A 27077-nucleotide genomic window follows, 5' to 3' on the forward strand; every position below is an offset into this window, starting at 1 on the left:
TAGATTGTAGATATGTTACGGCCGGACTACCCCTGGGGCGCCTGCCCCCCGCCCACATGAGCGGGTCACGGTGCCGGGTTCAGCAAAGGGCCTCGCCCGGTGGTTTGTGGCTCCACCAGCTGGACCCTGAGCCCCAGCCACGTGACCGAGTTAAATACGGCAACTCGCACCGGTGTCTCACAGCTCGACTACTGGAACGCGACTTTAAGACAGGAACAAATTATTTTCATGAAGTAGTTTAAAGTGTTAATCTTAAAATAAATAAAGTGAAGCCAGAAGACGAAGATAGCAACAACAATGTCGTGGAGTAGAGCGGCATGGAGCAACGAGTTTACTAGCAGAGTTCCCCTGACAGTTCAGCTGAGACGAGTTGAGGTGAGTTGAGGTGAGGTGAGTTTAGGTGCGTAGAGGTGAGTTGAGTTGTAATGAGGTGAATGAGGATGAGTATTTGAGACGAGGTGATCCGAGTCTTCTTTTTTAAGCCACCCCTGGAGTGGAGACGTCTGTACTCTCTTACACGTCAACACATTCCAGTGCAGATCTATTGATATGCAAATCAAACTGAAAGATTTCCTACTTCCTTGTCACCTATTTACGTGGCTTGTTCCACGTTTAGCGTCTCAGACGCAGCCAGCGACTGCCTGAGCTACAGCCAGAGATTGCCTGAGCAACATCCAGCGCCCGTCTTTGAGTGGAGCCACAGGGCCATGGCGAGTGTGGCTCCCAGTGGTAGCGAGGCTCCAGGAGAGTTGACCTGCCCCATCTGCCTGGACAACTTCTGCTGCCCCTGCACGCTCAGCTGCGGCCACTCGTTCTGCCTCAAGTGCCTGGAGGACAACTGGGATCCAGCGGAGTCCTTCTCCTGCCCGCAGTGCCGGGTGACTTTCCCTCGGAGGCCCAAGCTGAACAAGAGCGTGACGCTCACCAACCTCATCAAGCAGCCCATGGCTGCCGATGCTGCTGCTTCTACTGTTTGCTGCGATCATTGCAGGAAGCCCGCAGTGAAGACTTGCCCCAATTGTGAGATGTCGTTCTGTATGACCCACGTCGCACCCTACCCACAGTTGGCAACGGTTAGTGACCACGTCCTGGTGTCGCCCGGTGTGAACCTGGAGAATCGACAGTGCGTGGAGCATGGAGACGAGTACCGCTTCTACTGCGTTAACGACGGAAGCCTCGTCTGCAGGGACTGCACCGTCACTGTGGATCATAGAGGGCACGAGCTCGTCACTCTGAATGTGGAGCACGACAAACGAAAGGTGAGGAGGAGGTTCTCATGGTCACTGAGTAGTACCCACGATATCGCAGCATCAGCTGATGAACTCTGTAATTGGCTCTCAACAGCAACATCTAATTATAATGAAACCACAGTCAGTGGCTCAGACAAATTTTAAAGTCGTACTCTATTATTTAATTTATTTTATTTCTACGTGACTTTACCGAAAGAACCAAAGAGTAATTCTTGCAGTCACAAAAGCTACAAATCAAGTTTGGATTTTATATTTTACATGACCATCAATTTATTTTTCAAACGAGTGTTTGAAGGGTAGATTCATAGTACATGGACAACATTCCACATAAATGAGGGTCCCCACGTGTCTCCCTGAGTCTCAGTATCTCCATGTGTCCCCACGTGTCCCTCTGAGACTCAGTGTCTCCATGTATCCCCACGTGTCTCCCTGATTCTCAGTGTCTCCATGTGTGTCCATGCGTCACTCTGAGTCTCAGTGTCCCCCTGTTCATGAGTTATCCCCTTGTCCTATGATGTGTCAAGAGCAGGTGCGCTTTACAGTACCTCTATGAGCTTAATCCAATAATTTTTATGTTCGAGTTGAAGTCGCGTTACTTGTACATATTATTTTTAAAAAACGTTGTGTATATCTTACTAGAAGGAAGTACCCAGCTTTGCCCGGGGGAAAATATATATTTCAAACTTGTCTTTTCTTAAAAAAACACAACATTTACATAAGCAAATACTAAGCTATTGTGAAATCCAGGCGTTCCATTTGTCTGTCCATTTGTCCATCAACAAAATTATAAGAAGCTTGCAGGAGTCCTGAATCAAGAAGTAATAGTATGTGGGGGATGAATAGTTGATCTAAAAGGTTTCCGAAAATTGTCGCCCTTCCTTCCTCCAAAAATATTTTAACCCTGCCAAGCCAATTTTTTATATAGTAGGCATATAAACCTACACACCCTCATACAATAGAGTCAGCAGTATCTAGTGCCTCTATAGTAGTACCAACTGACTCGAAAGTAGCATCTAGTGATTATATAGTAGTGTAGTGACTTAACTTGGAGACGCTAAGACTTGGAGGCACTTATTTTATTACACGCTTTTACAGTATTTAACTCAAGTTTGCGCGAAAATTATTGCTTGGGTTTTAAAGGTACTTAACTTACGTGAAGTTTTATTTTACACGCTTTTATTTAACTCACTCTGTCTGTCGTTGTTGTTGTATCCTCAAATCTTGTAACTCAATTTTAACCCACTTCCCAATGTGGTATCGACTAATAACTTGGTATATTTATGTCATACTGATAACAATACTATATTCTATTATAATATATATATATATTTTAAACATTCTTTTTTTTATGTTATGTTTCGGCTTGGGACTTATTGTCCATGGTCAACTATCGTTGGCTGTAATTGCCCATGGTTCTATTCTTTGGTTTTTTCGGTAAAGTCACGTATAAAAATAAAATAATAAATTAAATAATAGCATACGACGTTTCGATTGCAACACAAGCAATCATCATCAGGTATAATGAAATAGCGACATAGAATATAACCAGAAAACTATAGACAGACATATAAGCAGACAGATATCACCAAGATACATAGAGAGAGCAACCCAGGTACAGAGAGAGGTGATCGTCTCTGTGGGGTGGCCTTAAATAGACAGAGGGGGGCGGAGGCAGAGAGAGGGAGGGGGTAGGGAAAACATTTACATGTCAATGAGTACGAAGGGAGGGGAGTAAGGTAAGCAGGCTTAGAGGGAGACAGAACACACTAAATTAAATAACCTAGCAAAGTATCGAAATGTTATGTAAAACGACACAGAGAGTCGGTCAACACACAATTAACGCATTGCCTGATCGATTACGTATTTCAAAGATTGCTAAGTTAATTGTGTGTTGACCGACTCTCTGTGTCGTTTTACATAACATTTCGATACTTTGCTAGGTTATTTAATTTAGTGTGTTCTGTCTCCCTCTAAGCCTGCTTACCTTACTCCCCTCCCTTCGTACTCATTGACATGTAAATGTTTTCCCTACCCCCTCCCTCTCTCTGCCTCCGCCCCCCTCTGTCTATTTAAGGCCACCCCACAGAGACGATCACCTCTCTCTGTACCTGGGTTGCTCTCTCTATGTATCTTGGTGATATCTGTCTGCTTATATGTCTGTCTATAGTTTTCTGGTTATATTCTATGTCGCTATTTCATTATACCTGATGATGATTGCTTGTGTTGCAATCGAAACGTCGTATGCTATTATTTAATTTATTATTTTATTTTTATACGTGACTTTACCGAAAAAACCAAAGAATAATTCCTGCAGTCACGAAAGCTCCAAAATTAAGATTGCCCATGGTTCCTTACATTATGGCAAGCTTCGGGTCCACTTCCTGGAGTCGTGGAGTTCTTCCATTACTACAGTTCATTCATGTTTATGATCATTTCATAAAAGCGTGTTTAAAAAAAAGTAGTTTTAAACATATATTTTTAACCGAGCATCCTTTGCACAATAAACACCCAACGCTGATGTTGCTAGCCTATACACAACAATTGCCGTCTTACACTGACGGCGCTGAACCGAGACAGCCAACTGCCATCTAGCAGCGCAATATCAAGCGAAGACGACAGCGACAAGACGATAGCGACGATGGCGACGATCTTCAACAGCACGACGGGGATCCCACTCCATATGACAGCCCCGAGCTCTCCCTCATGGCCCCCTTTTATGCTCCCAGCGTGGCCTCACACTGCCCCAGCCACGACCCCTCTCTAGAACCTACCAGCAGTTTCCCGGGGCATCCTCCGTGCCCCTTCTTTAAACTTTCCCCCAGATGTTCCTTATGGTGTATCACCTGGCCTGCAGATGTCAGGGCTGCTGTAAGCTGCAGATCCCCTTCCCTGCCAGCAGCCAGCGCTATGCTGCTACACTGCTTATTCTATGTCAGTACAGTAGTATCTAGTGACTCGACAGTAGTATGAACTGACTCTACAGTAATATATATTGGCGCTACAGTAGTATATAGCTCTACAGTTGTATCTACTGACTCTATAGTAGTATCTGCTGACTCTACAGTAGTATCTACTGACATTAGTAGTATCTACTGACTGTATAGCAGTATCCACTGACTATAATAGTGTAGTGTGGTGTTTATTCACGCGGACAACTTTGTCTTTTTCTACTGTGTCACTTTATTTGCAGCATCCCACACGGATGCTACTCAAGTTCATCACCATGTACTTCTGTCGCGAACTCTTCCTCTCTTCCTCCGCTAGCCTGCTACTTAGAACTTACTCTTTCTTGCTCTGCTAGCCTGTTACTCGCCTTTCTACTAGCCTGTCACGGACTCTCTCTCCGTATATTCCGTTAGATTTTCACTCCGCTAGTCTATCACACTCAGACTCAAGATTCTGCTAGCCTCTCCTCCGCTAGCCTGTCTACTCCCGCACCTCCAACCTTGCCCGTGCCCCCAGCAGGGGATCAGCCATCACCGCTGGGGAGGACGTGGTGTGGAGGGCGAGGTCCCGGACTTGTCTTGAATACTGCTCACTGCTTCATCTCCAACTAACGCGCTCCAATGCTTCACATGTTCCCCTTACATCCCCCTTCTCATTAAGTGCCCTCAGATGACCCTCATTAAGCCAGCGTCCTTCCAGCATCTCTTGCACGTCTTCTTCCCCTTATCGCCTCTATCTCTTGCCTCTGTGGTGCCTACCCCATGTTTTAATTTGCAGCCAACCAATCACTGCCTCTTTTCCTGATTGCTGGCGTCTCTCTGTCTGCTGTCTCCGATGCCAAACGCTCGCACCTGCTTGTCCTGACATGATCTCACTGTTTGCAACCCCATACATGAATGCAACTGCTGTTTGCAAACCCTGCACGCATTATGCCACTACACTAGTAACTACTCACTCTATAGTAGTACCTTCTGACTCTATAGCACTATCTGCTGACTCTATAGAAGTACTGACTCTAGAGTCGTATCTACCGACTGTATGGTATTATTTACTGACTCCATAGTAGTAACTACTAACTATAGTAGTATCTGCTGACGTTATAGCAGTGTCTGCTAACTCTAAATCAGTATCTCCTGACTCTATAGTCGCAGCATTGTGATGTGAGCATAAACAGGGTGGTTACAGGCCCCTGTGCCAATCACACGGAGCGTGTGGGAGGAGCCACTGCTCACCTCGGCTCCAATGGGAGACGAGGTGAACGGGGGGCGGAGACGGGGGCAGTATGGGAAGGAGGAGTCAGGGTCACGTGATGGGAAGGATATAGGGAGAGAGCCGGAAGAAATCGGGAGTGGGAACAGAGCGAGAATAGGGGAAGCCACGCCGGGCAGTGGGGGAGATGGCGCCATCTGCCACGTGGTGGAGCGGCGCCATCTGCCACGTGGGGTGCGTGGGGTAGACGGGGCTAGCAGAGTGTGAGGGCTAGCAGGGTGTGCGGGGCACACGTGGCTAGTGAGTGACTAGCCGAGTGTGCGGGGCACACGTGGCTAGTGAGTGACTAGCAGAGTGTGCGGGGCACACGTGGCTAGTGAGTGACTAGCGGACTGTGTGGGGCACACGGAGCGAGCGGTGTGGCTGGCGGCGTGTGCGGGGCACACGGAGAGAGTGGAGCGGCCACACGGAGCGTGCGCGGGGCGCGCGTGGAGTCTGTGCAGGTCCGGCCGAGGACCAGCGGGGTGCGATACAAAGAACCTAAATAAACGACACAGCAGAGACCAAAAAAGCCTGACTGAGTCGTTTATTACAGTATATACTGGCTTTAGTGGTATCTACTGACTGTAGTAGTATGTACCGATCCTTTAGTAGCATCGCCGACTCTACTGACACTACAGTCGAATCTACTGAATGTATAGTAGTACCTACTGACTAATCTTGATTTGAAGCTTTCGTAACTGCAGGAATCCATACTCTTTGGTTCTTTCAGTAAAGTCACGTAGGTAGAAAAATAAAAAAAAGAATGATATATTACCACCTTTCGATAGCAGTGAAACTGCTGAACCAGCGAGAGAGCTGTTCCAACAAGGGGTTAAATGTGGTGAAGCGCAAGTAGGCGGGATCTGAGCTGGAAAGGAATTCCAACCCTGGACGCAAGCATGTCAGTTATGTTAATAGGGGAGCTTATGGGGAGAGAGATTAGGGAGAGAGATTAGCATGAAATGAGATGCCCTCGCCGCATAAGTGTATCGCCTCTGCATATGCGCATTACAGCAGTGTTAATGGGAGATTAGCACTATGTTTATGGGAGAGAATAAGCAGAGAAATTAGGGGGATTAGCAAGTTAATATCATGTCTATGTGTAACTCAAGCTGCGGTGCTGCCAACTGTGCTGTGAGAGGCAAGTGCATCCATGCAAGAGAACCACCGCAATGGTGTTCGCGCCAGTTAGTATTAGTTAGTATTAGCCATCCCAGCTAATACTAACTCCGTGGTCCATCCTTGGAAAGGCAGCCTTTGCCAGCGCCAAAATTGCGCTAAGGAAGGCAAGGGGCGTCTCGGTTTTCCCTATCTTGTAAGTAGTGAACTTGTGGTGCACGTTGGATGGCGGCTCGTAAATGGCTGGCATCTGGTCGAAGGCTTGCGTCAACATGGCTCTCTCCGACGGCGGGATGATGAGGAACGCTACCAGGGCGTCGTCATCAAGGGCAGCGCTCTCAGAGCCTCCGCCTCTATCCAGCCCGCCAAGTCGGCGTTCGTCAGGAACCGCCGCTTGAAGACCACCCAGTCACTCCCGGTGGCTGTAAATTATTTTATGAAGGGAAGTCGACATTAGAGAAATATGAACGTCCACCGGCGATTTCGACGCAACTTCGGATTTGGCGGGTCCCGCGCTCCACTCCTCTGAGGAGATGATGGCTGCTAGCGCGAGCTGCGCCGTGGAGCTCTGTGAGGATGGACACCGCGGCATGGAGGAGCTCTGTGAGGCGACCATGTGCAGCTTGGAGCATCTTTTTCATCGGCATGGAGCAGTCGCATAGACGGTTGGTGCTCTGCTCCATGGGCAACATTTCACCTCGCTCCTCCGGGGCTGTTTACGGGGATGAGATCTTCGTCTTCAATCGTCCAACGTCCTAATATGTAGTCTGCTGCACGTAGACATAGTCTACAGCTAGCTAAGTAAAGCAAATTTAGAGTACAGCCACTTCCGACACCAGTTGAAGTGGATTCAACTGAGTCGCTGACGTATTTCTTGGAGGAAAAACATTTATTAATACCAAAACATAACACAAAGGGATTACTGCCCCTTCACCAGATAAGCTATGGTGGTGGACCACCAGGCTAACTATGCTACTATGCTAGTTATTCAGAGTAGCTATAACGGACAGCACCCGAGCTGGAGTCCTCATCCACGTGTTGCCGACTTCATTGAATGTAGATCGTAGATCTTCAGATGACAGCAGCAACGCTGAACCCCGGATCCCTGTGGGGACCCGGGTTATATGCTGCTGGGTCGTGGCTGGCCCGCCCTTGGCCACGACCACCTTCGAGAAGCCTTGGGTCATGTCTCGACCATTCCCATAGAATTTCACCCTGACACGTGACCACCCCGAAGCCCCCTCCTGGGGCCCTTGTGTAGATCTTACTGGTCACGTGCCTTCCAGGGCCAACCAGAGTGCCATGGCCTAGGGTAACCTTATCCCATGGCTGACACTCCCACACTCCCTCCTGTAGGAGTCAGCACTGCACGCCACGCGTGGTGCCACTGCGCTATCCCAGCGCTCACCGAGCTCACACGAGGGCTGGTACTACACCCACCTACAATGCATCCGCGATGACAATGCATCACCCACCGTGCCTCGATAGAGCTGGTATTACACAGTTACATACACGATGTCGCTAAATATGTGATGTCCGCGATGTGAGTACTAACTGTATAACGGTAGCCAATGACTATAGTAGTAACTACTAACTCTATAGTAGTATCTGCTGACTGTGTAGCAGTAACTGTGGGGGCCGTTGGCCCCCGGGGTCCCTCCCGCCTGCATCCCCTATTCCGTTTACGTTACCCCACCTCCCTATTACCCGCTACGGTTTCGCCGGCATTCGAACGCGACGCCCCTACTGTTACAGCCTCGCGCCGCGCTCCCACGCTGTGAGCATACGTGCGCACATCATCGTCAATCAAACGCCGTGCTCGCAGTATAGCCCTGTGCGGCACGTTACCAATGCGCATCCGTATCCGACACGTAACGAACGTATGCACACACACACACACCGCTCCGTGCACTCCAACTCCACACCGACTACGCAAGTTATGATCGCACACCTGTATCATACACGTCGTGAACGCGCGCACACACACATACAGCTCCACACGCGATACCCACTCTTGCGCCGCTCTGCGCCGCGCTGGCCACTCACGTTATGATCGCGCACCTGGGGTACGCCGATTACGCACGCCGAGAGCTTACGCATACACCGTGCCACACGCGTTCACACTTATAACACGAGATCACACGAGGCCACGATCAGCTATTAATGATTTATTATCCGCTACCTGGAACTAGATGTTAAATCAGTGAGTCGACGAGGCTGGCCTACGCTGATACCTCTATACCTATTCCCGATTTATCTGCTATGATTCTATTTCACCTCCCCACTCACTGTTTGGCGCCCGCGGAGGTTCGCTGCTCTCTGCGCCAACAGCGTACCTCGATGCGTCGCACGGACGTCCGGGTCGCTGGCTGGAGCTGCTGCTGGTCCGCTGGCCTGGAGAGAAGAGAGCGATTTCCCCTCTGCGCCCCTCTATTTATCCTCCCTACCTCAAAGGGGAGGCTGCGCTGAACAATGGGCTCGTGCACCTCGAGCCCGCGCACGGCGGTTCCGGGCGCTTTTGATCTGCTAATCAGTGAGCTGCGTTGGCGGCGTACATCCTAATTACTCCCTTACCCTTCCTAACAATGGGGCCTGCGCGCTCAAGCGTAATTATCCCAACCCTCCATGACTATGCGCAACAGCTCCTGCGGTCCCGCTATTCATGCTGTCCCGTCCCTCCCCTGCTTGCCCCGTCGACCCGTGGGGGTGTGTGTGGGGGGGAAATGCGCCTCAACCACGGTGGCCGAATGCCCCATGCCGCGACCACACCATATTAAGGCTGGTCGCAGCGCCGCGGCGCACCGTAGCACGGGGGAGGTCGTCCAATTCCCTGATCGCCGGAAACCGTGAGAGTTAACCCCGATAAGGGTTTCTCGGATAAAAACCGGTCGGCCAGGTGACCTCCCCTCGGAGCTCTATGGGGGGGGGGGGGGAAATGCGTGCGGGTGTGTTCATGTGAGGTGAGGTGAGGGGGACGCGGGGTCGGCTCCGTTGCTTGGTGGTGGCGAGGTCGGGGATTTGGCGCCTGCCGAACGGCTTCGTGGCGGCGGCATCACATAGCCCCCCGAGGTGCCACTCCCCATCCCGGGTTGACTGGAGCACCTCGCTTGGGCCGCACCCACAAGGAAACGTTGCGGGGTCCGGGGGATCCGTCCGGACCTGGTGGCTGGCCTCGGGGCGGGTGGTTCCGTCCTCTGTAGCTCCTGCGGCGGTCTCCTCCTCCACTCCAGCGGCAATCCCCGTCCTCCGGCACCTGTGGGCTGGGGCACAAACTCAGCAGCGGAAGGGTTTAGCGGCCGTCGTCCGCGCCGTCTCCGGACTGGATCGGGGCGTCTCGGGGGCCCGGCGGGGCCCATGTAGTGTGCGAGGCCCCCCAACACGAGGGGTGCGGGTACTCCGGGATTTCGGGGCCTTCGGGTGACGGGGTTCTCTCTCGCCGGGGCCGCTTTCCATGGTTTTAAGCGGCGGACATTGACCACCGTCTCTCGACCCCCCTACCCGCCATAAATTAGTACCGTCCAGGGGGATATCTGCCGCACCACGGTCCAGGGTCCCCGCCAGTAGGTCGTCAGTTTCCCCACCTGCCCGGCCCCGACGCGAGGGGTGTGTAGCCACACCTTAGCACCTGTCAGGAATAAGGGGGGTTCCATGCGGGGTCGGGTGCCCTGTTCCTGCCGCCGATGCACGGCTTCCCCTTGCGGGTATGCTCGGCCTCGGGCTTCTCGCAGGGTCTCCAACAGGTGTTCCACAGGGCGGCTTCCCTCCTCCGGCTGGGGGGAAGGGACGCCGAATAGCAGATCTGCAGGTAAACGAGACTCGCGGCCGAACATCATTTAAAACGGGGTTTGTCCCGTCGACGTGTGTACGGTGGTGGCGTAGGCGAAAAGGGCGTAGGGGAGGTGTTCATCCCAATCCCGTTGATTTGCGGCCGCCATACGTTTGAGTTTCCCCGCTAAGGTCTGATTCATGCGCTCCACCATACCGTTCGCCTGGGGGTGGTACGCTGTGGTTCGGTCCTTCTGGATTCCGAACTCTCGGCACAGTGCCTGGAACAACTCGGCCTCGAACTCGCTACCCTGGTCGGTGAGGACTCGTTCTGGGATCCCGTGCTTAAGTACGTAGTGTTCCACAAATGCCCGGGCCACCACCAAGGCCGTTTTATCAGGGATGGCCACTGCCATGGGGTAGCGGGTGAAATACTGTACTGCGACTAGGATATATCGGTTGCCTCGATGGGATCGCGGGAATGGCCCCTGTAGGTTGATCCCAACCAGCTGATTCATGCGGCTGATGCGGAACGGCCTTAGGGGTACCTGGTATCGTGCCGGTTTCGGCCCGCACTGCTGACAGGCGCGGCAGCCCTGTACCCAGGCCGCCACGTCTTGTGCCAATTTGGGCCAGAGATACTGGCGACGCAGGGTCTCTCGAGTACGTCGTTCCCCATCGTGGCCCCCGAGTGGGTGGTCATGCACCAGCCGTAGCAGCTGGGGTCGCACCTGGGCAGGAACACAGATGCACCCCGGCTGGCCGGCCTCGGTTAACTCCCGTACCACTCCGTTCTGCACACACAACCGGGCATACAAACCTCTCCAGGGTCCTGGTAGGGCGCCTCCACTGCCGCCAGATCCGGATCTCGCTGCTGGGTCTGTCTCAGCTGCTCGTCGTTTAGGCCCGGGAAGGCGCAGCCGACGTCCTCCTGGATCCGTCCGATCGGGTCCCGAGCCGCGGGTCCCGCGCTTGCCGGGCGGTCGACGGGATCCTCAGTGCCACCTGTGAGGGTCTCTGTGGCACACACTGCACTCTCTCTCGCTGGGGGGGGGTCAGTGGCCGCGGCCTCTCGGGGGTTCGTTGCCTGCCGGCAGCGTCCCCCCATGAAACACGGGCAGGCCTCCTCCGCCCTCGTCTCGGCGTACACCGTGGGTCACCTCGACAAGGCGTCCGCGTTTGCATGCGTCCGGCCAGCACGATACTCGATTTGCAGGTTGTACTCCTGCAACTGCGCCAACCACCGGGCCATCTGCCCCCGCGGCTCCTTGAATGTAAGAAGAAACTGCAGAGCATAATGGTCAGTGCGTACGCGACATCTCCTGCTGTACAAATACGGCCGGAACTGTTTGCATGCGAAAATCACGGCGTACAACTCTTGGCGGGTCACACAATAGTTCAGCTCGGCCCCACTCAAGGTCCGGCTGGCGTACGCGATGACTCGTTCCGTCCCATCCTGTACCTGTGACAACACCGCGTCCAGCCCGCTGCTGCAGGCGTCGGTGTCCAAAATAAAATCGGTGGTAAAATCGGGGAAAGCGAGGGTGGGGGCGTGGGTGAGGTGATCTTTGAGAGTGGTGAAGGCCGTCTGGCAGGCCCCCGTCCACTGGTAGGGGTGCTTAGGGGAGGTGAGTTGGGTGAGAGGGCGTGCAATCTCGCTGAATCCCTTTACAAATCGACGATAATAGGTGGCGAGCCCCAAAAATGATCTGATCTCCGTCAGATTCCTTGGCCGTGGCCACTCCACTACGGCGCGTACCTTCTCCGGATCGGTGTGCACGCCTGCCTCGCTGACGCGATGCCCGAGGTACCCCACCTCGCGTTGTGCGATGTAACACTTACGTGGCTTGAGCTTGAGATGAGCCGCTCGCAGTCGCTGGAACACCTCTCGAAGCCTGGACCAATGCTCAGACAAAGATCTACTGAACACTATCACATCGTCCAAGTAAATCAGGCACTGTTCCCATTGCAAGCCCCGCATCACCAACTCCATCAGCCGCTAGAACGTCGCTGGCGCATTGGTGAGTCCGAACGGGAGTACTCGAAACTCGAATAGCCCCATCGGGGTGGTGAATGCGGTTTTCGGCCGATCCTCCTCCGCCATCTCCACCTGCCAGTACCCGGACGCGAGATCGAGGGTGGAAAAATATCGCGCTCCGGCGAGGCTGTCGAAGGTGTCGTCGATGCGGAGTATGGGGAAGGCATCGCCGAGCGTGACTGCATTTAGTTTACGGTAATCGACGCAGAACCGGGTTGACCCATCTTTTTTCGTTACTAGTACCACTGGGGCTGACCAGGGGCTCGCCGAGGGCTGAATTATGTTATCGCGAAGCATGTCCCCAACTGCCTCTTTGATTTGGGCGCGTTCAGGTGCGCCCACTCGGTACGCAGGAAGTTTGATGGGTCGGGCTGCACCGGTGTCAATTTGGTGCTTAACAAGATCGGTCCGACCCACGTCCGAGTCGTGTTCACTGAATACGTCGGCATACTCCCGCAGTAACTCGCGCAGCCGATCGCCCTCTCCCTTAGGTAAATCCGCCCATGGTACATGTAACGCGTCGAGCAGGGGAACGACCTCGGCTCGGGGAGTCGGGCCGACTCGCCAGGCCAGGTCCTGGTCACCCTCAGGACGACCGGGGTCTTCAGCCCAGAGTGCGAACACCAAGTCGTTAGAGTGGCGTGCGTGCAGGGGGTGTACGGTGGCTATCGGGGTGCGCCGTCGCAGTGTCGCTGGGGTATTGTGGGGGTTAAACATCCGCATAAACAATCGGTCCCCATCTGCGTTTACCAACGTGGCGGATCCCACTATCCCATACCGTTTTGCCAACTCCGGGTGAGGAGTTAGCATTACCTCTCCTGATGGTCGGAGCGCGGGGTCGGTGGGGGATGTTGCCACCGGCACCAGCATCTCGGTGAGCGGGCCGATGGTGACTGCCGTCGCCAGGATAGCGGCCACAGGTGCGAAGCGGGGGCGCGTCGGTTCTCGTCCCAAGAACGGTATCCGCTCGCCGTTGCTTTCCATGGTGGCGCATCGCTGGCGGGGTTGCACGTTGAGTCCCAGCCGTTCTAAGAGGTCGGTACCTGCGATACACTCGTGACACAACGCACTCGACATGTAGAACACCTGGGTGCACACCTCACTGCCTATGCGGACCTCTAGGGTGGCTCTCCCCAGCAGCCCCATTCCGGCTCCGCTCGCCGTGTGCAGCGCGCGGTCCGGTGCCTGCATGTGACGCACGTCGACCCCGATCGCGCTGCAGTGCGCTGCGCTCACGAGCGAGGCCACCGCCCCCGTGTCCAGCAGGATTCGGGTACGCACTCCGTTTACCTCTCCTACCACCAGCGACGTGGCCCCCGTGATCCCCACCACCAGCTCCTGTAGCCAGTCGCCAGGAGTCACCGTTTCTGTGGGCGTTGTTGCTGGAACCTGTGTGGAGATCACTCGCTCGCCATTATTCTCACAGCTTGTTTGTGTCGGGGCTACGTCGATTTCACCCCCCGGTGGTCCCCTCTCTAGGGGGGCCTTAGTGTTTGACCTCGGCGCGTTTCTAGTGCGGGCAATCTGCGGACAGTCTCTCACGAGATGCCCTCGCCGGTCACACAGGTAACACGCACGGGGGGCCGTCCCGTAGGAGCCCCCCCGTCCGTTCCCTATCCCCCCTCCGGCACGCCGCTGCCCCGACTCTGCCTCTAGTCGAGCCACTCTCCCAGTTAATCCTCCTACCTAGGCCTGGACCGTCTCTACCATCGTCTCCAGCGCAGTCATGTGTGCCCGTACTTGGGTTACCTTGTTGTCTACTTGGGTTACCCTGTCACCTACCTGGGTTACCCTGTCGCCTACCTGGGTTACCTTGTTGTCTATCTGGGTTACCTGGCCGGAGACATCATTTATACCCGTTTGTATACCGGCAACCCATCCCGGGGTTGTCTCGCGGGACACTGGAGGCTCTCTTTCCCGGCCCCTTACCGTCCTCGCGAGCTCCTGTTCCTCCTCCTCGTCTTCCGAGAGCAGGCTCGCAATGGCGCGCTCTCGTCCCAGCCCCCGGAGCTGCGCGCGTTCGCTGTGAATTCTTTCACACTTACATGCGCGCTCGACAAGGGCATTAAAGGGAAGACGTGGGCAGCTCATGTCTGGCTGCCACCACGCCGTGCGAGACAGGTACCGCTGGATTTTCTCGGCGGCCAGTTCCTCAATAACATCAGTTGCGTACCCCGGGCATGCGATCTTTGTTAACTCGCGCACATCCTCGGCGTAATCACGTAGATCTTCGCCAGGTTGGCGACGGCGCGCCTCTAAGGCCGATTTTGCTTCCTCCACGTCACGCGTGCCAAAACGCTGATCGAGTCGGCGCATCAGCTCCTCTAGCTGTGTCTGTGCGCTCGCGGGTAACGCTTCTACAAAATCGGCTGCCCGCCCATCAAGATTCATATTAAGCTGACGTACTGCCTGCGCGTCCGTCCATCCATTAATTTCCTTGGCCCCTAAGAGATTGCGGGCGAATGCCTTCCACGAAGGGGCCCCCCGGCCGGTAAATATTAGTCTTATTTTAGCGTGAGGTAACACGGGGGTCCGTACCGCTTCCGACACCATTTTGTGGGGGCTGTTGGCCCCCGGGGTCCCTCCCGCCTGCATCCCCTATTCCGTTTACGTTACCCCACCTCCCTATTACCCGCTACGGTTTCGCCGGCATTCGAACGCGACGCCCCTACTGTTACAGCCTCGCGCCGCGCTCCCACGCTGCGAGCATACGTGCGCACATCATCGTCAATCAAACGCCGTGCTCGCAGTATAGCCCTGTGCGGCACGTTACCAATGCGCATCCGTATCCGACACGTAACGAACGTATGCACACACACACACACCGCTCCGTGCACTCCAACTCCACACCGACTACGCAAGTTATGATCGCACACCTGTATCATACACGTCGTGAACGCGCGCGCACACACATACAGCTCCACACGCGATACCCACTCTTGCGCCGCTCTGCGCCGCGCTGGCCACTCACGTTATGATCGCGCACCTGGGGTACGCCGATTACGCACGCCAAGAGCTTACGCATACACCGTGCCACACGCGTTCACACTTATAACACGAGATCACACGAGGCCACGATCAGCTATTAATGATTTATTATCCGCTACCTGGAACTAGATGTTAAATCAGTGAGTCGACGAGGCTGGCCTACGCTGATACCTCTATACCTATTCCCGATTTATCTGCTATGATTCTATTTCACCTCCCCACTCACTGTTTGGCGCCCGCGGAGGTTCGCTGCTCTCTGCGCCAACAGTGTACCTCGATGCGTCGCACGGACGTCCGGGTCGCTGGCTGGAGCTGCTGCTGGTCTGCTGGCCTGGAGAGAAGAGAGCGATTTCCCCTCTGCGCCCCTCTATTTATCCTCCCTACCCCAAAGGGGAGGCTGCGCTGAACAATGGGCTCGTGCACCTCGAGCCCGCGCACGGCGGTTCCGGGCGCTTTTGATCTGCTAATCAGTGAGCTGCGTTGGCGGCGTACATCCTAATTACTCCCTTACCCTTCCTAACAATGGGGCCTGCGCGCTCAAGCGTAATTATCCCAACCCTCCATGACTATGCGCAACAGCTCCTGCGGTCCCGCTATTCATGCTGTCCCGTCCCTCCCCTGCTTGCTCCGTCGACCCGTGGGGGTGTGTGTGGGGGGGAAATGCGCCTCAACCGCGGTGGCCGAATGCCCCATGCCGCGACCAGACCATATTAAGGCTGGTCGCAGCGCCGCGGCGCAACGTAGCACGGGGGAGGTCGTCCAATTCCCTGATCGCCGGAAACCGTGAGAGTTAACCCCGATAAGGGTTTCTCGGATAAAAACCGGTCGGCCAGGTGACCTCCCATCGGAGCTCTATGGGGGGGGGGGGGGGAAATGCGTGCGGGTGTGTTCGTGTGAGGTGAGGTGAGGGGGACGCGGGGTCGGTTCCGTTGCTTGGTGGTGGCGAGGTCGGGGATTTGGCGCCTGCCGAACGGCTTCGCGGCGGCGGCATCACATAACTGCTGACTCTATAGCAGTATCTATTGACTCTATAGTCGTATCTACTGACTCTGCAGTAGCATATACTGACTGCAGTGGTATCTACTGACTGTAGTAGTATTTAATTACTTAATAGTAGTACTTTTAGTTTTTCGGTAAAGTCACGTAGGTAAAAAAATAATAAAATAAAATAAAAAATTTCATTTTTTACCTACGTGACTTTACCGAAAAAACTAAGAGTATGAATCCTTGCAGTCACGAAAGCTTCAAATCTAGAATTAATAGTAGTAACTACCAACTCTATAGTAGTATCAACCGACTCTATAGTAGTAACTACTGACTACAGTAGTATTTAATGACTATAGTTGTATCTACTGAATATATAGTAGTATCTTTTGACTCTATAGTAGTATCCACTGACTATAGTAGTAACTGCTAACTCAATGGCAGTATCTGTTGACTCTATAGCAGTATCTACTGACTCGATAGTCGTATCTACTGACTCTACGGTAGTATCCACCGACTCTATAGTATAACTATTGAATCTACAGTGATATATAATGACTATAGTAGTACCTGCTGAATCTATAGTGGTATCTATTGACTCTATAGTAGTAACTACTGACTGGACAGTAGAAACTACCGACTCTACAGCAGTCACTCTTGACTCTACAATAGTATCTATTGACTCTATGGTAGTATCTACTGAGTCTACAGTGGTATCTACAGACTCTACATTAGTATTTGCTGACTAAAAGTAGTATCTATTGACTCTGCAGTAGTAGCTACTGAAATTACAGTAATAACTACTGACTGCAGTAGTTATTACTACTGACTGCAGTAGTTATTACTACTGACTGCAGTAGTTATTACTGAGGTCCTTGTATATCCAACCTCCTGACGTTTTGACAAACGAGCATTCAGGGCTACGTTGTAGGGAATGCTGCAGGAGATATTTAGTGCTTGGACCCTGAGTGAATCTTAATCCATTGGGAACTTGCAGAAGGAGTTGCTGTAAAACGATGACGTGGGTGTAAGTTTATGGTAAAACAATATCCATGATGGATACAGAGTGGATAGACTCTATCCAGCAGTGGATTGACATAAAGGCTGGATTTTCATTTATTTCAACAAGAAATATATTTAAATCACATACGATCTTAAAATGTAATCTTAACTAAGAATATGCACATTGTATCAGCAAGTCTACCATGTCAAATTATGGGAGGAACAATACCAGTACCATGACAGTGAATCTCCAATGGTAGTGAATGTACGTGAAGTGAACCTCTGGAGAGTGAGTGGGTCCTGGACTCAAGCTCCATGATCTCTGAGCCCAGTTCCAGGAGGCATTTGAGCTCTTCGTGATATCAGTTCCGTACAGCGCTCGCTCCCCTGGCCTCCATGACTGCACGGGGCCGCTTCTGCCTGGAGCTGGGACCGGCACTGTGGAGGGGTCCAAGTGGAGTGAGGGTGAGAGTCTCCCCTGGTGACGTCTCTCACAGAAACAAGTGGGAGAAGAGACGCGGGCGGTCGAGGAGAAGAGGAGGAAGGCGGAGGAGTTCGTGAGGCAGATGGAGGTCGCTCGTAGGGACGTGCAGGTACCGCGTCAGGGTTGGACCCTGTCACTCCACCCTGAGTAGGGTTTGTAATGGAGAACAACTCCATTCATTAACGTGGACTTCCATTGGCTTTGAACACACCGTGGGACTAAAGACACAACGGTCAATGCGCCTCAATGCTCACATCTCCATTAAGGAACTGATTCAGGGGTTCGTTAGCAATATTGGTCAGATGAGGTAGTAAATACCTCTTATCCAGTACTCTGGTGGCCGATTTGATGGATCACACATAGACTGTTGTACACCATAATAGTGAAACCAGTTTGGAATTGGGTTGGCCAGGTGGCAGTATAGCAAGTGGGTTCATGATCTCTTCTTTTCATTTATACATCTGTGGTGGGTTTGTTCTCACATTCAAAACACACATTTTATGAGGAATTGCCAATCGTCCCAATTCAATATTTTATTGAAAAGAGACTCATTGAGTATTTATTTGATGGGAAATTACAGATTTCCCTTCATCAAATAAATTAAAGATTTCCCTTTGCTTAATGCGAAGGTAAACAAAGCGTAATCATCATTGCCTTGCGCAATGAGAATGGCACAGACGCTAAATGTACACACGATGGTCTTTGATTTCAATGCCTCACAGCCCCCACCTGTTATGGCGAATTGTGTTGTAGTGAAAATGCACAGCGGCATTATCGGAGGCAGAGGAAGAAGGAGGCTTCAGTGCTGCAGACTCGTATCACTGTCTGCACACATTCACAGTTGCACTTGGGTCACACCAACCTGAATGTCATTTCACTAAGAATCAGACATATTTAATGAACAGAGGTGGCATTTCTTTCTCTTTTCAGGGATCCATGACAGATGAAAAGGCCTTAATCTCGGTCAGATTCGCCCGCACGAGAGCAGCGTTGGATGCGGAGGAGAAGGCGGCTTTAGAGCAAGCGGGGCAAAAAGGGCGCGACCTGCTGTCCCAGATCGAGAAGAAGATCGCTCACTACCAGAGCGAGATCAGCGAGCTCCAGGCAGCAGCCACTCGCCTGCAGGCTCTAGAGCAGGAGAGGGACTCGCTCGCGTTCCTGCAGGTGAGCGATGAGTCTCCAGTGTCGCTATTGGCACAGAGCCCTCTCACCAGCAGCAGCAGAGGGAGGCTCCTGAATAAGAGCTTGCATCCACTGGGCTTGAGAACTCAGCTCCACTCATGGATTTGTATCACACCTCCAGTGGCTTCCATTTGGAAGGCCAGCTCGTATTTTCTCAGTTAAATTATTTCTCTCTCCCGTCCTTTAACAGATTCTCATTAAGTGTGTTTCATTGTGAATATAAACTAAATGTTATTGGAATTGCACTTTTTAAATAAACCATACAACAATGTACACGGTAGTCATGATTATCATCAGACATAATCTATCCACTTATTGATGAAGGCTTCCCCAAGCTGTTGCCACATCTCATGATGACACGATGCAACAATCTACCTGCTCACGAGCTGATTTCATCTCAGCTTCTTACTTCGTGTACCTCCACTTGAATGCGCTACCTTCATTGTTCATATTAGGGATGCTGAAATAAATAGGGTCTCACACTCATTAATGATATAATTGTGTCTTGAACATCACTTCTACAAGACCTGCACCATGTGTATTGGTAACACCAGAAATTGTCAGTCCTTAGTTAATCTCAACACAGATCAATATCAACCGGTCTCACTCTGAAATAGTTGCCCTGCAAATCAGTGTTGGTCCTCATGGGGGGGGGGGGGGGAGATGTTAACTACTTCGCCTGTTATACCGGAGGTCGTTGATTTAATCCGAACCCTGACTTCCTAATATATTTGGAGTTTTAATGTCTCCCTCCATGGTCACGTGGATTTTTATCCAGATCCTCCAGTTTTTCACTCCACATTTGAAAACGTGCGTTTAGAGTATTGGGCTGCTATACATTTCCACGTGATTAACCACTTCGTTGAGCTATCATGTGTGGCCAGGTCGCTTCTGAAAAAAGGGCTACAAAGCTCCCTAGGCCTTACCTTGAAAAATATTAATTGTAGTTTTTAGTTGACTATCAAGTGGTCTCACTCTGAAAGCTTTGCCCCGTTTTGTTGGTGGTGATCATAGGGTCATAAGCAAAGACTTTGGGGTTTATATTCCACACACGGTGTTGCAGTGGGAACTCCACTGATCACAAGGGATTGGAGGTAGTGTCACAGTAACGCATCTATCTCTCTCCGACAGGGGCATCTGGAGGAGAAGCGCAGGTAAAAGACGACGATCACTCACGACTCGACACACGACAACATGGGACTGAGTGCGAGGCGCGGGCAGAGACACTGGCTGTGTGGTGATGCTGTGTGATGATGCTGGGTGTGGTAATAGTAATGCTGTGTGGTGATGATGCTGTGTGTGGTGATGCTGTGTGTGGTAATAGTAATTCTGTGTGATGCTGTAATTCTGAGATGAGTGATGATGCTTTGTTTGATGAGTGCCTGTGAGATGGAGCTGTGACGATCCCACGTGTGATGATGCTGTGATGAGTGTCTATGTGATGGAGCTGTGAGTGACGATGCTCTATGTGAAACAGCAGCCATGTCTGTTCTGCTTTCACAGGACAGGGAGGGCTCCAGAAGCTCCACCCTCAACTCGCAGCCAAGAGGACATTGCCTCGCTTCAAGTCATGGTGACACCTGCAGTCAAAATCCTGTGTGAGTTCTTCAGTGTGAATCATGGGTGATGGGGCCATCTTGACAATAAATGATCCCCGTGTGTGTGCACGAGGTCGACTTAGCCTCAAATTATTACCTGGAGTTTTATAAACATTACCACTAGGGAGACAAAGGTGGCCAGGCGTCGTGCTGGCCACCCACCTCGTGTGCCATGCTAGCCTTCATCGACACTCATGAACAGCACTTGTCCCAATAGTCTGTGAAGGCCTCATAGGGAATCTTAGTCTTTGTTCACATGCCATTCCTGGACCCTACTGAACAGAGCCATGAGACTCAATGTGGTGTTCTTGGGTAAATAATCAGCATTACGAGTCAGAGGTAATTGTGATGTTGAGATGCAGTTTTTGCCTGTGAGTGTGTCTGTGCATTTGTGCGTGGGGGGAGCGGTGGCATCGTGGTTAGCACACTGCACTACGAACCCAGTTACCTGGGTTTGATTACCCGCCATGGATAACATCAGTGGCAGGTGATATCCGATCCAGTCCTGGGCCTCTGCTAGGCAGTTCCAACCTCAAATGAGTTCCTGATGCTGGTAATGGTCAAATTATGATAGTGATCGTGATAAGAATCGTGCTAATGATGCTGATGTTAGTTATAATGTGAGTGATGGGAATGGTAATGGGTTTGGTGATGGTGTTGGCCGTGGTGATGGCAGTGATGGGCGTGGTTTTGCTGATGGCGCTGATGGTAGTAGTAATATTGGTGATGGTGGTGATGGTGGTGATGATGGTTTTGATAGTCGTTGTAATGGTTATAATGATGCTGATCTTGTTGGTGACGTTGGTGATAGTGATGAAGATGGTTGTGATGGGGATAGTTTTGATGGTAGTGATGGTGGTGGTGATTGTTTGTGATGGTGCTAGTTGTGGTGATGATGGTTTTGATGTTGCTTATTGCGAAAGTGATGTTGATGTTCGTAGTGTTGATGATGGTGGTGATGGTGATGTTTATGTTGTCATTGATGATATTGATGGTGAGGATGTTTGGTGATGGTGATGGTGGTGATGTTAATGTTGATGGTAAAGATGATGGTTGGTGATGGTGATGTTGATGATGGTGGATGATGGTGATGATGGTGTTCTGTAGTGGTGTTGTCATCGCTGTTGTCACAGACGGACGCACACCGACTCTCGACACAAACTCAGCTCATAACCAACTCCAGATCTCTGCGGATCTCAGGATGATGACGCGGAACCGTGACTCCCAGGGTCGCCCCGATCACCCACACCGGTTTGATTGCTGTGCACAAGCACTGTGCTGTGAGAGCTTCTCGTCGGGCCACCACTACTGGGAGGTGGACGTGGGGGACGCGCAGCTGTGTCGGGTTGGAGTTGCGCATGGGACGATCCCACGGAAAGGGAGTGGTGATGCACAGCAGCTGGGAGGGAGCGATGCGTCCTGGTGTTTAGAGAAATGTAACAACAACTTATCAGTGGTTCATGGTGGAGTTAAGACTGCACTGTCGGTGAGGAGGACCTCCCCCCCCCGCAGAATCGGCCTTCACCTGTACTGGGAGGGGGGGCTCCTGGCGTTTTACTGCGCCGACTCTATGGAGGTGATCCACGAGGTTCGGCAGAGATTCTTGCAGCCTCTCTACCCTGCGATGTGGGTGGGGTGTTTGAAAGAACCATTGAAGATTGTCGATCTGAGTCGTGCATCCTGAGGATGAGGAGAGATAGAAACCCAAGAAACCAAGACAGAACCCAAGAAACAGAGGAGAGGGTGGATGGTGAGGAGAGGGTGAAGTGAGGGTGAGGGGAAGGTGGAACAGAGGGTGAGGTACGGTGATGGTGAGGGCAGAATGGAGGGTAAGGTGACGGAGAGGGTGAGGAGTGGGTGAGGAGAGGATGTGAAGGAGGGGGTAGAGAGAGGGTGAGGTGATGGGAGGGTGAGGTGAAAATTGAGGAAAGGGTGAGGTGAGGTGAGCATGGAGGGGTAGGGTGAGGGGAGAGGGTGAGGTTCAGGTTGGCGTGCGTGAGCGATGTCGCTGGTGCAGCACAAATTGGAGGTTCGTGTGGCCGCTCCTTCGCCTGCAGTGAGCGCTCACGTCACCACGCCTCCTCATCCCCACCATCAGCACCATCATCATCACCCCATCATCATCACTGTAATCATCACCATCATCTCCTCATCATCACTACCATCACCACCATCACCACCATCATCACACCATCATCGTCATCACCACTGTCATTATCACCACCATCATCATAATCACCATAATCATCACTACCACCATCATCGCCATCATCATGATTACCAACAGCACCACCAACATCATCACCACCATCATCATCAGCATCACTATCAACCACAGTCACCACCATTATTACTATTATCACTATCACCCCATCATCATCATCATAATCATTACTTAACATCACCACTATCATCATCATCATTATGACCATCATCACCACCATCAACATAATCACCACCGTCAAAACTACCATCAGCATCATCACCACCAACATCAAGCTCATCACCATCAATACCACGATTAACACCACTACTATCATCACTACCATCATCATTATCACCACCATGATCACCACCATCATTATCATCATCACTATCAGCACCCACATCACCATGCTTACCATCACAATCATCACCATCATGAACATCAAACACCACAAAAACTGCCATAATCATCACCATTATCACATCCACCATCACGACCATCATCACCACCATCATCATCACTATCCTCACCGTGAAAACCACCATCACCATCATTCCCACCATTACCCTCATCAAGACCATTACCACCATCTCCCTCATCACCATCATTACCACCACCACTGTCATCATCACCACCACCACCATGATCACCATCATCATCAGCAGCAGCAGCATCATCATTACCGCCTACATAACCACCACGATTATCACCATCACCATTCTTACTATCATCACAACCATCACCACCATCATTATCACTACCATCATTACTACCATGATCAACAACACCACCATCATCATCACCACCATTACCAACACTACCACCATCACCATGGTAACGTCTTTGTAGTTCGGGCTGTTATTTTTGTTCATTGTGTTTAACCGGGGCGAGAACTCAAGACAACAGTATAGAAGACTCATTTGTAAGAGTGAGTGGCATGGGGAGTGAGTGCTTAGGTGAGTGAGTAGATGAGTAAGGAGATAAGTGACAGAGATGGTGGGTGATTGAATGATTGAGTGAGTGCATGGTTGATTGGGTGAGATGGTGGGCGAGTGAGTGCATGGGTGAGTGAGATGGTGTGTGAGTGAATGGCTGAGTGCATCAGTGGTTAAGTTAGTGAGCTAGAGGGTAGGTGAGTGGGTAAATGATTGAGTGAGTGAGTTCAAGTGTATCGTCTGTAACCGGGTGTAGAACTCGAGAGACCGGGACAGGAGTCTAATTTGCAAGAGTGACCTGGTGCTGGGGGATCTCCAAAATAATAAAAAACGACAACGTGAGCACAGGGAACAATAACGAAGCGAAGATAAATTACCAAAATAAAACAACAACGTACTTTGGACACACGGAGAGGGAGAGCTCTGCTAATCAGTGGAGGATCGATGTGGCCTTGCCACGCTCGCAGACGCTGCTCTGAGCCAACTATCATGTACTCTGTCTTGCCCAGGTTTAGCTGCAGTCAGATTTGCTTTGTTCAAACAGCGACTTCAGACAAGCATTCTGAAATAACAGATATAGCGGCATCTGGATCTGACGGAGATTGAAAACTAATTTCTTTAGAACTGATTGTTGTGTATAGGTTGTTGTCCTCACCCCGCACCTCCGAATAGCACGGTTGATATCTACGGTGCGAAATAAGTTCAACATACATACAAAGAGGGAAGAAAGTATTTGATCCCCTGCTGATTTTGTATGTTTGCCCACTGACAAAGAAATTATCAGTCTATAATTTTAATGGTAGGTTTATTTGAACAGTAAGAGACAGAATAACAACATCAAAATCCAGAAAAACGCATGTAAAAAAGGCTATACATTGATTTGCATTTTAATGAGGGAATAAGTATTTGACCCCTCTGCAAAACAAGACTCAGTGCTTGGTGGCAAAACCCTTGTTGGAAATCACAGAGGTCAGACGTTTCTTGTAGTTGGTCACCAGGTTTGCACACATCTCAGGAGGGATTTTGTCCCACTCCTCTTTGCAGATCTTCTCCAAGTCATTAAGGTTTCGAGGCTGACGTTTGGCAACTCAAACCTTCAGCTCCCTTCACAGATTTTCTATGGGATTAAGGTCTGGAGACTGGCTAGGCCACTCCAGGACCTTAATGTGGTTCTTCTTGAGCCACTCCTTTGTTGCCTTGGCCGTGTGTTTTGGGTCATTGTCATGCTAGAAAACCCATCCACGACCCATTTTCAATGCCCTGGCTGAGGGATGGACGGTCTCACCCAAGATTTGATGGTACATGGCCACATCCATCGTCCCTTTGATGCGGTAAAGTTGTCCTGTCCCCTTAGCAGAAAAACACCCCCAAAGCATAATGTTTCCACCTCCATGTTTGACGGTGAAGATGGTGTTCTTGGGGTCATAGGAAGCATTCCTCCTCCTCCAAACACGGCGAGTTGAGTTGATGAAAAGAGCTCCATTTTGGTCTCATCTGACTATAACACTTTCACCCAGTTGTCCTCTGAATCATTCAGATGTTCATTGGCAAACTTCAGACGGGCATGTATTTGTGCTTTCTTGAGCAAGGGGGACCTTGCGGGTAATGCAGGATTGCAGTCCTTCACGGCGTAGTGTGTTACCAACTGTTTTCTTGGTGACTATGGTCCCAGCTGCCTTGAGATCATTGACAAGATCCTCCCGTGTAGTTCTGGGCTGATTCCTCACCGTTCTCATGATCATTGCAACTCCACGAGGTGAGATCTTGCATGGAGCCCCAGGCCGTGGGAGATTGACAGTTATTTTGTGTTTCTTCAATTTGCGAATAATCGCACCAACTGTTGTCACCTTCTCACCAAGCTGCTTGGCGATGGTCTTGTGGCCCATTCCAGCCTTGTGTAGGTCTACAATCTTATCCCTGACATCCTTGGAGAGCTCTTTGGTCTTGGCCATGGTGGAGAGTTTGGAATCTGATTGATTGATTGCTTATGTGAACAGGTGTCTTTTATGCAGGTAACACGCTGAGATTAAGAGCACTCATTTTAAGAGTGTGCTCCTAATCTCAGCTCGTTACCTGTGTAGAGGAGTAAAATGGGGAGGTGACGTCAGGTGTGCCGTTCAGTGCGATGACATCACGTCTCCTAGGGTACTTAAGGGAGACCCCGTGACGTAAGCGGGGTCACTCTGGGAACGGATAGAGTAAGAAGGGTGAAGAGGGAACCAGGGGTAGAGAGGGATTGAATAGTGAGTCTGGGGAGAAGCCGGTGGTAGCCGTAGAGCTGCTTCTCTCTCCGTTCGGTGGAGTCGGCAGAGTCCACGATCCGACACGAGAGAGACAGGAGCTAGCCGGCAGGGATCTGGACTCCGAGTAGGATCCTTAGCCCCTGGGAGTTGTGTACCCTTGTGTGTTATTGTTAATCTTTAATAAACCCTCGGCGAAAGCCCTTAACTTACCTCTGTCTCCGAGTGCGTCCGTGGGAACGTCTCTACAACTGGTGTCAGAGTGTCTGCACTGCCGCCATCATGTTTACATCGGGAGCGGAGCACAAGATCACCTGGGAGCCAGAACACTTTCTGATTGAGAGGGGGTCAAATACTTATTTCAATCATTAAAATGCAAATCAATTTATAAAAATGTTTACATGCGTTTTTCTGGATGTTGTTATTCTATCTCTCACTGTTCAAATAAACCTACCATTAAAATAAAAGACTGATAATTTCTTTGTCAGTGGGCAAACGTACAAAATCATCAGGGGATCAAATACTTTTTTTCCCTCACTGTACATATAATCTGAATCAGCATCTTCATTTAATGAGTTATGAAGCTCTTTCTCGAGATGTCCAGAAAGTTACAATAACAAAAAGTACAAACAACCGATCAGAGGGTAAAATATAGGAAAGGTGTGCAAATCACTGAAACTTGAAAATGACTAATTAAAAAAGTATATAACTACAAATTGCAATTGTTTTTTTATTACTACCAATTTTTTCAAAACTAAATGCAAACGTGGGCAAGGCAGTAACACAACGACAGTCCCACATTACACCAAGACAACACGGCAGTCCCTGGACACAACTGCACATGAATATTGAACTATCAATACATGGGTATGGATCAATGTTACAATCACATTTGCAAATGAGGCTATGTACAGCATGAATCTTCTACTTCAGTAGATTTATTTAAGGAAGATTTATCATGTTAAGGGAGGAAACAAGGTTGTTCCAAAACGTTGGTGCTGCGATGGCTAAGGCTTTGTTACCCATTCCAATTCTCATTGGGATAGTTCACATGCAATTATATGTACGTCTTAGGTTTCTTTGGTTTAA

The 27077-nt window shown here is 50.9% G+C and overlaps 1 protein-coding gene across 1 annotated transcript; it reads left to right on the forward strand.

Moving 5' to 3' along the window:
• The first annotated feature begins 650 nt into the window (after positions 1 to 650).
• LOC133339123 (E3 ubiquitin/ISG15 ligase TRIM25-like) lies at positions 651 to 22362 on the forward strand. Its single transcript, XM_061547250.1, has 6 exons — positions 651 to 1259; positions 17841 to 17936; positions 18758 to 18991; positions 20141 to 20163; positions 20513 to 20607; positions 21741 to 22362. Exons 1-6 carry the CDS (start codon positions 708 to 710, stop codon positions 22289 to 22291), a joined length of 1551 nt encoding a protein of 516 aa, XP_061403234.1. The 5' UTR covers positions 651 to 707; the 3' UTR covers positions 22292 to 22362.
• The last annotated feature ends 4715 nt before the right edge of the window (positions 22363 to 27077 follow it).

The sequence above is a fragment of the Lethenteron reissneri genome, unplaced genomic scaffold, assembly GCF_015708825.2.
Source record: "Lethenteron reissneri isolate LAM-NWPU_2019-01 unplaced genomic scaffold, ASM1570882v1 scaffold_1640, whole genome shotgun sequence".
NCBI classification, from domain to species: domain Eukaryota; kingdom Metazoa; phylum Chordata; class Hyperoartia; order Petromyzontiformes; family Petromyzontidae; genus Lethenteron; species Lethenteron reissneri.

Bases quoted from the DNA above. Each gene is read 5' to 3' on its own strand.
- LOC133339123 (XM_061547250.1), top strand. From the start codon at position 708: ATGGCGAGTGTGGCTCCCAGTGGTAGCGAGGCTCCAGGAGAGTTGACC. The intron at 20,164-20,512 runs GTAAAAGACGAC...CTGCTTTCACAG, and splicing joins CATCTGGAGGAGAAGCGCAG to GACAGGGAGGGCTCCAGAAG. The intron at 20,608-21,740 runs GTGAGTTCTTCA...CTGTTGTCACAG, and splicing joins ACCTGCAGTCAAAATCCTGT to ACGGACGCACACCGACTCTC.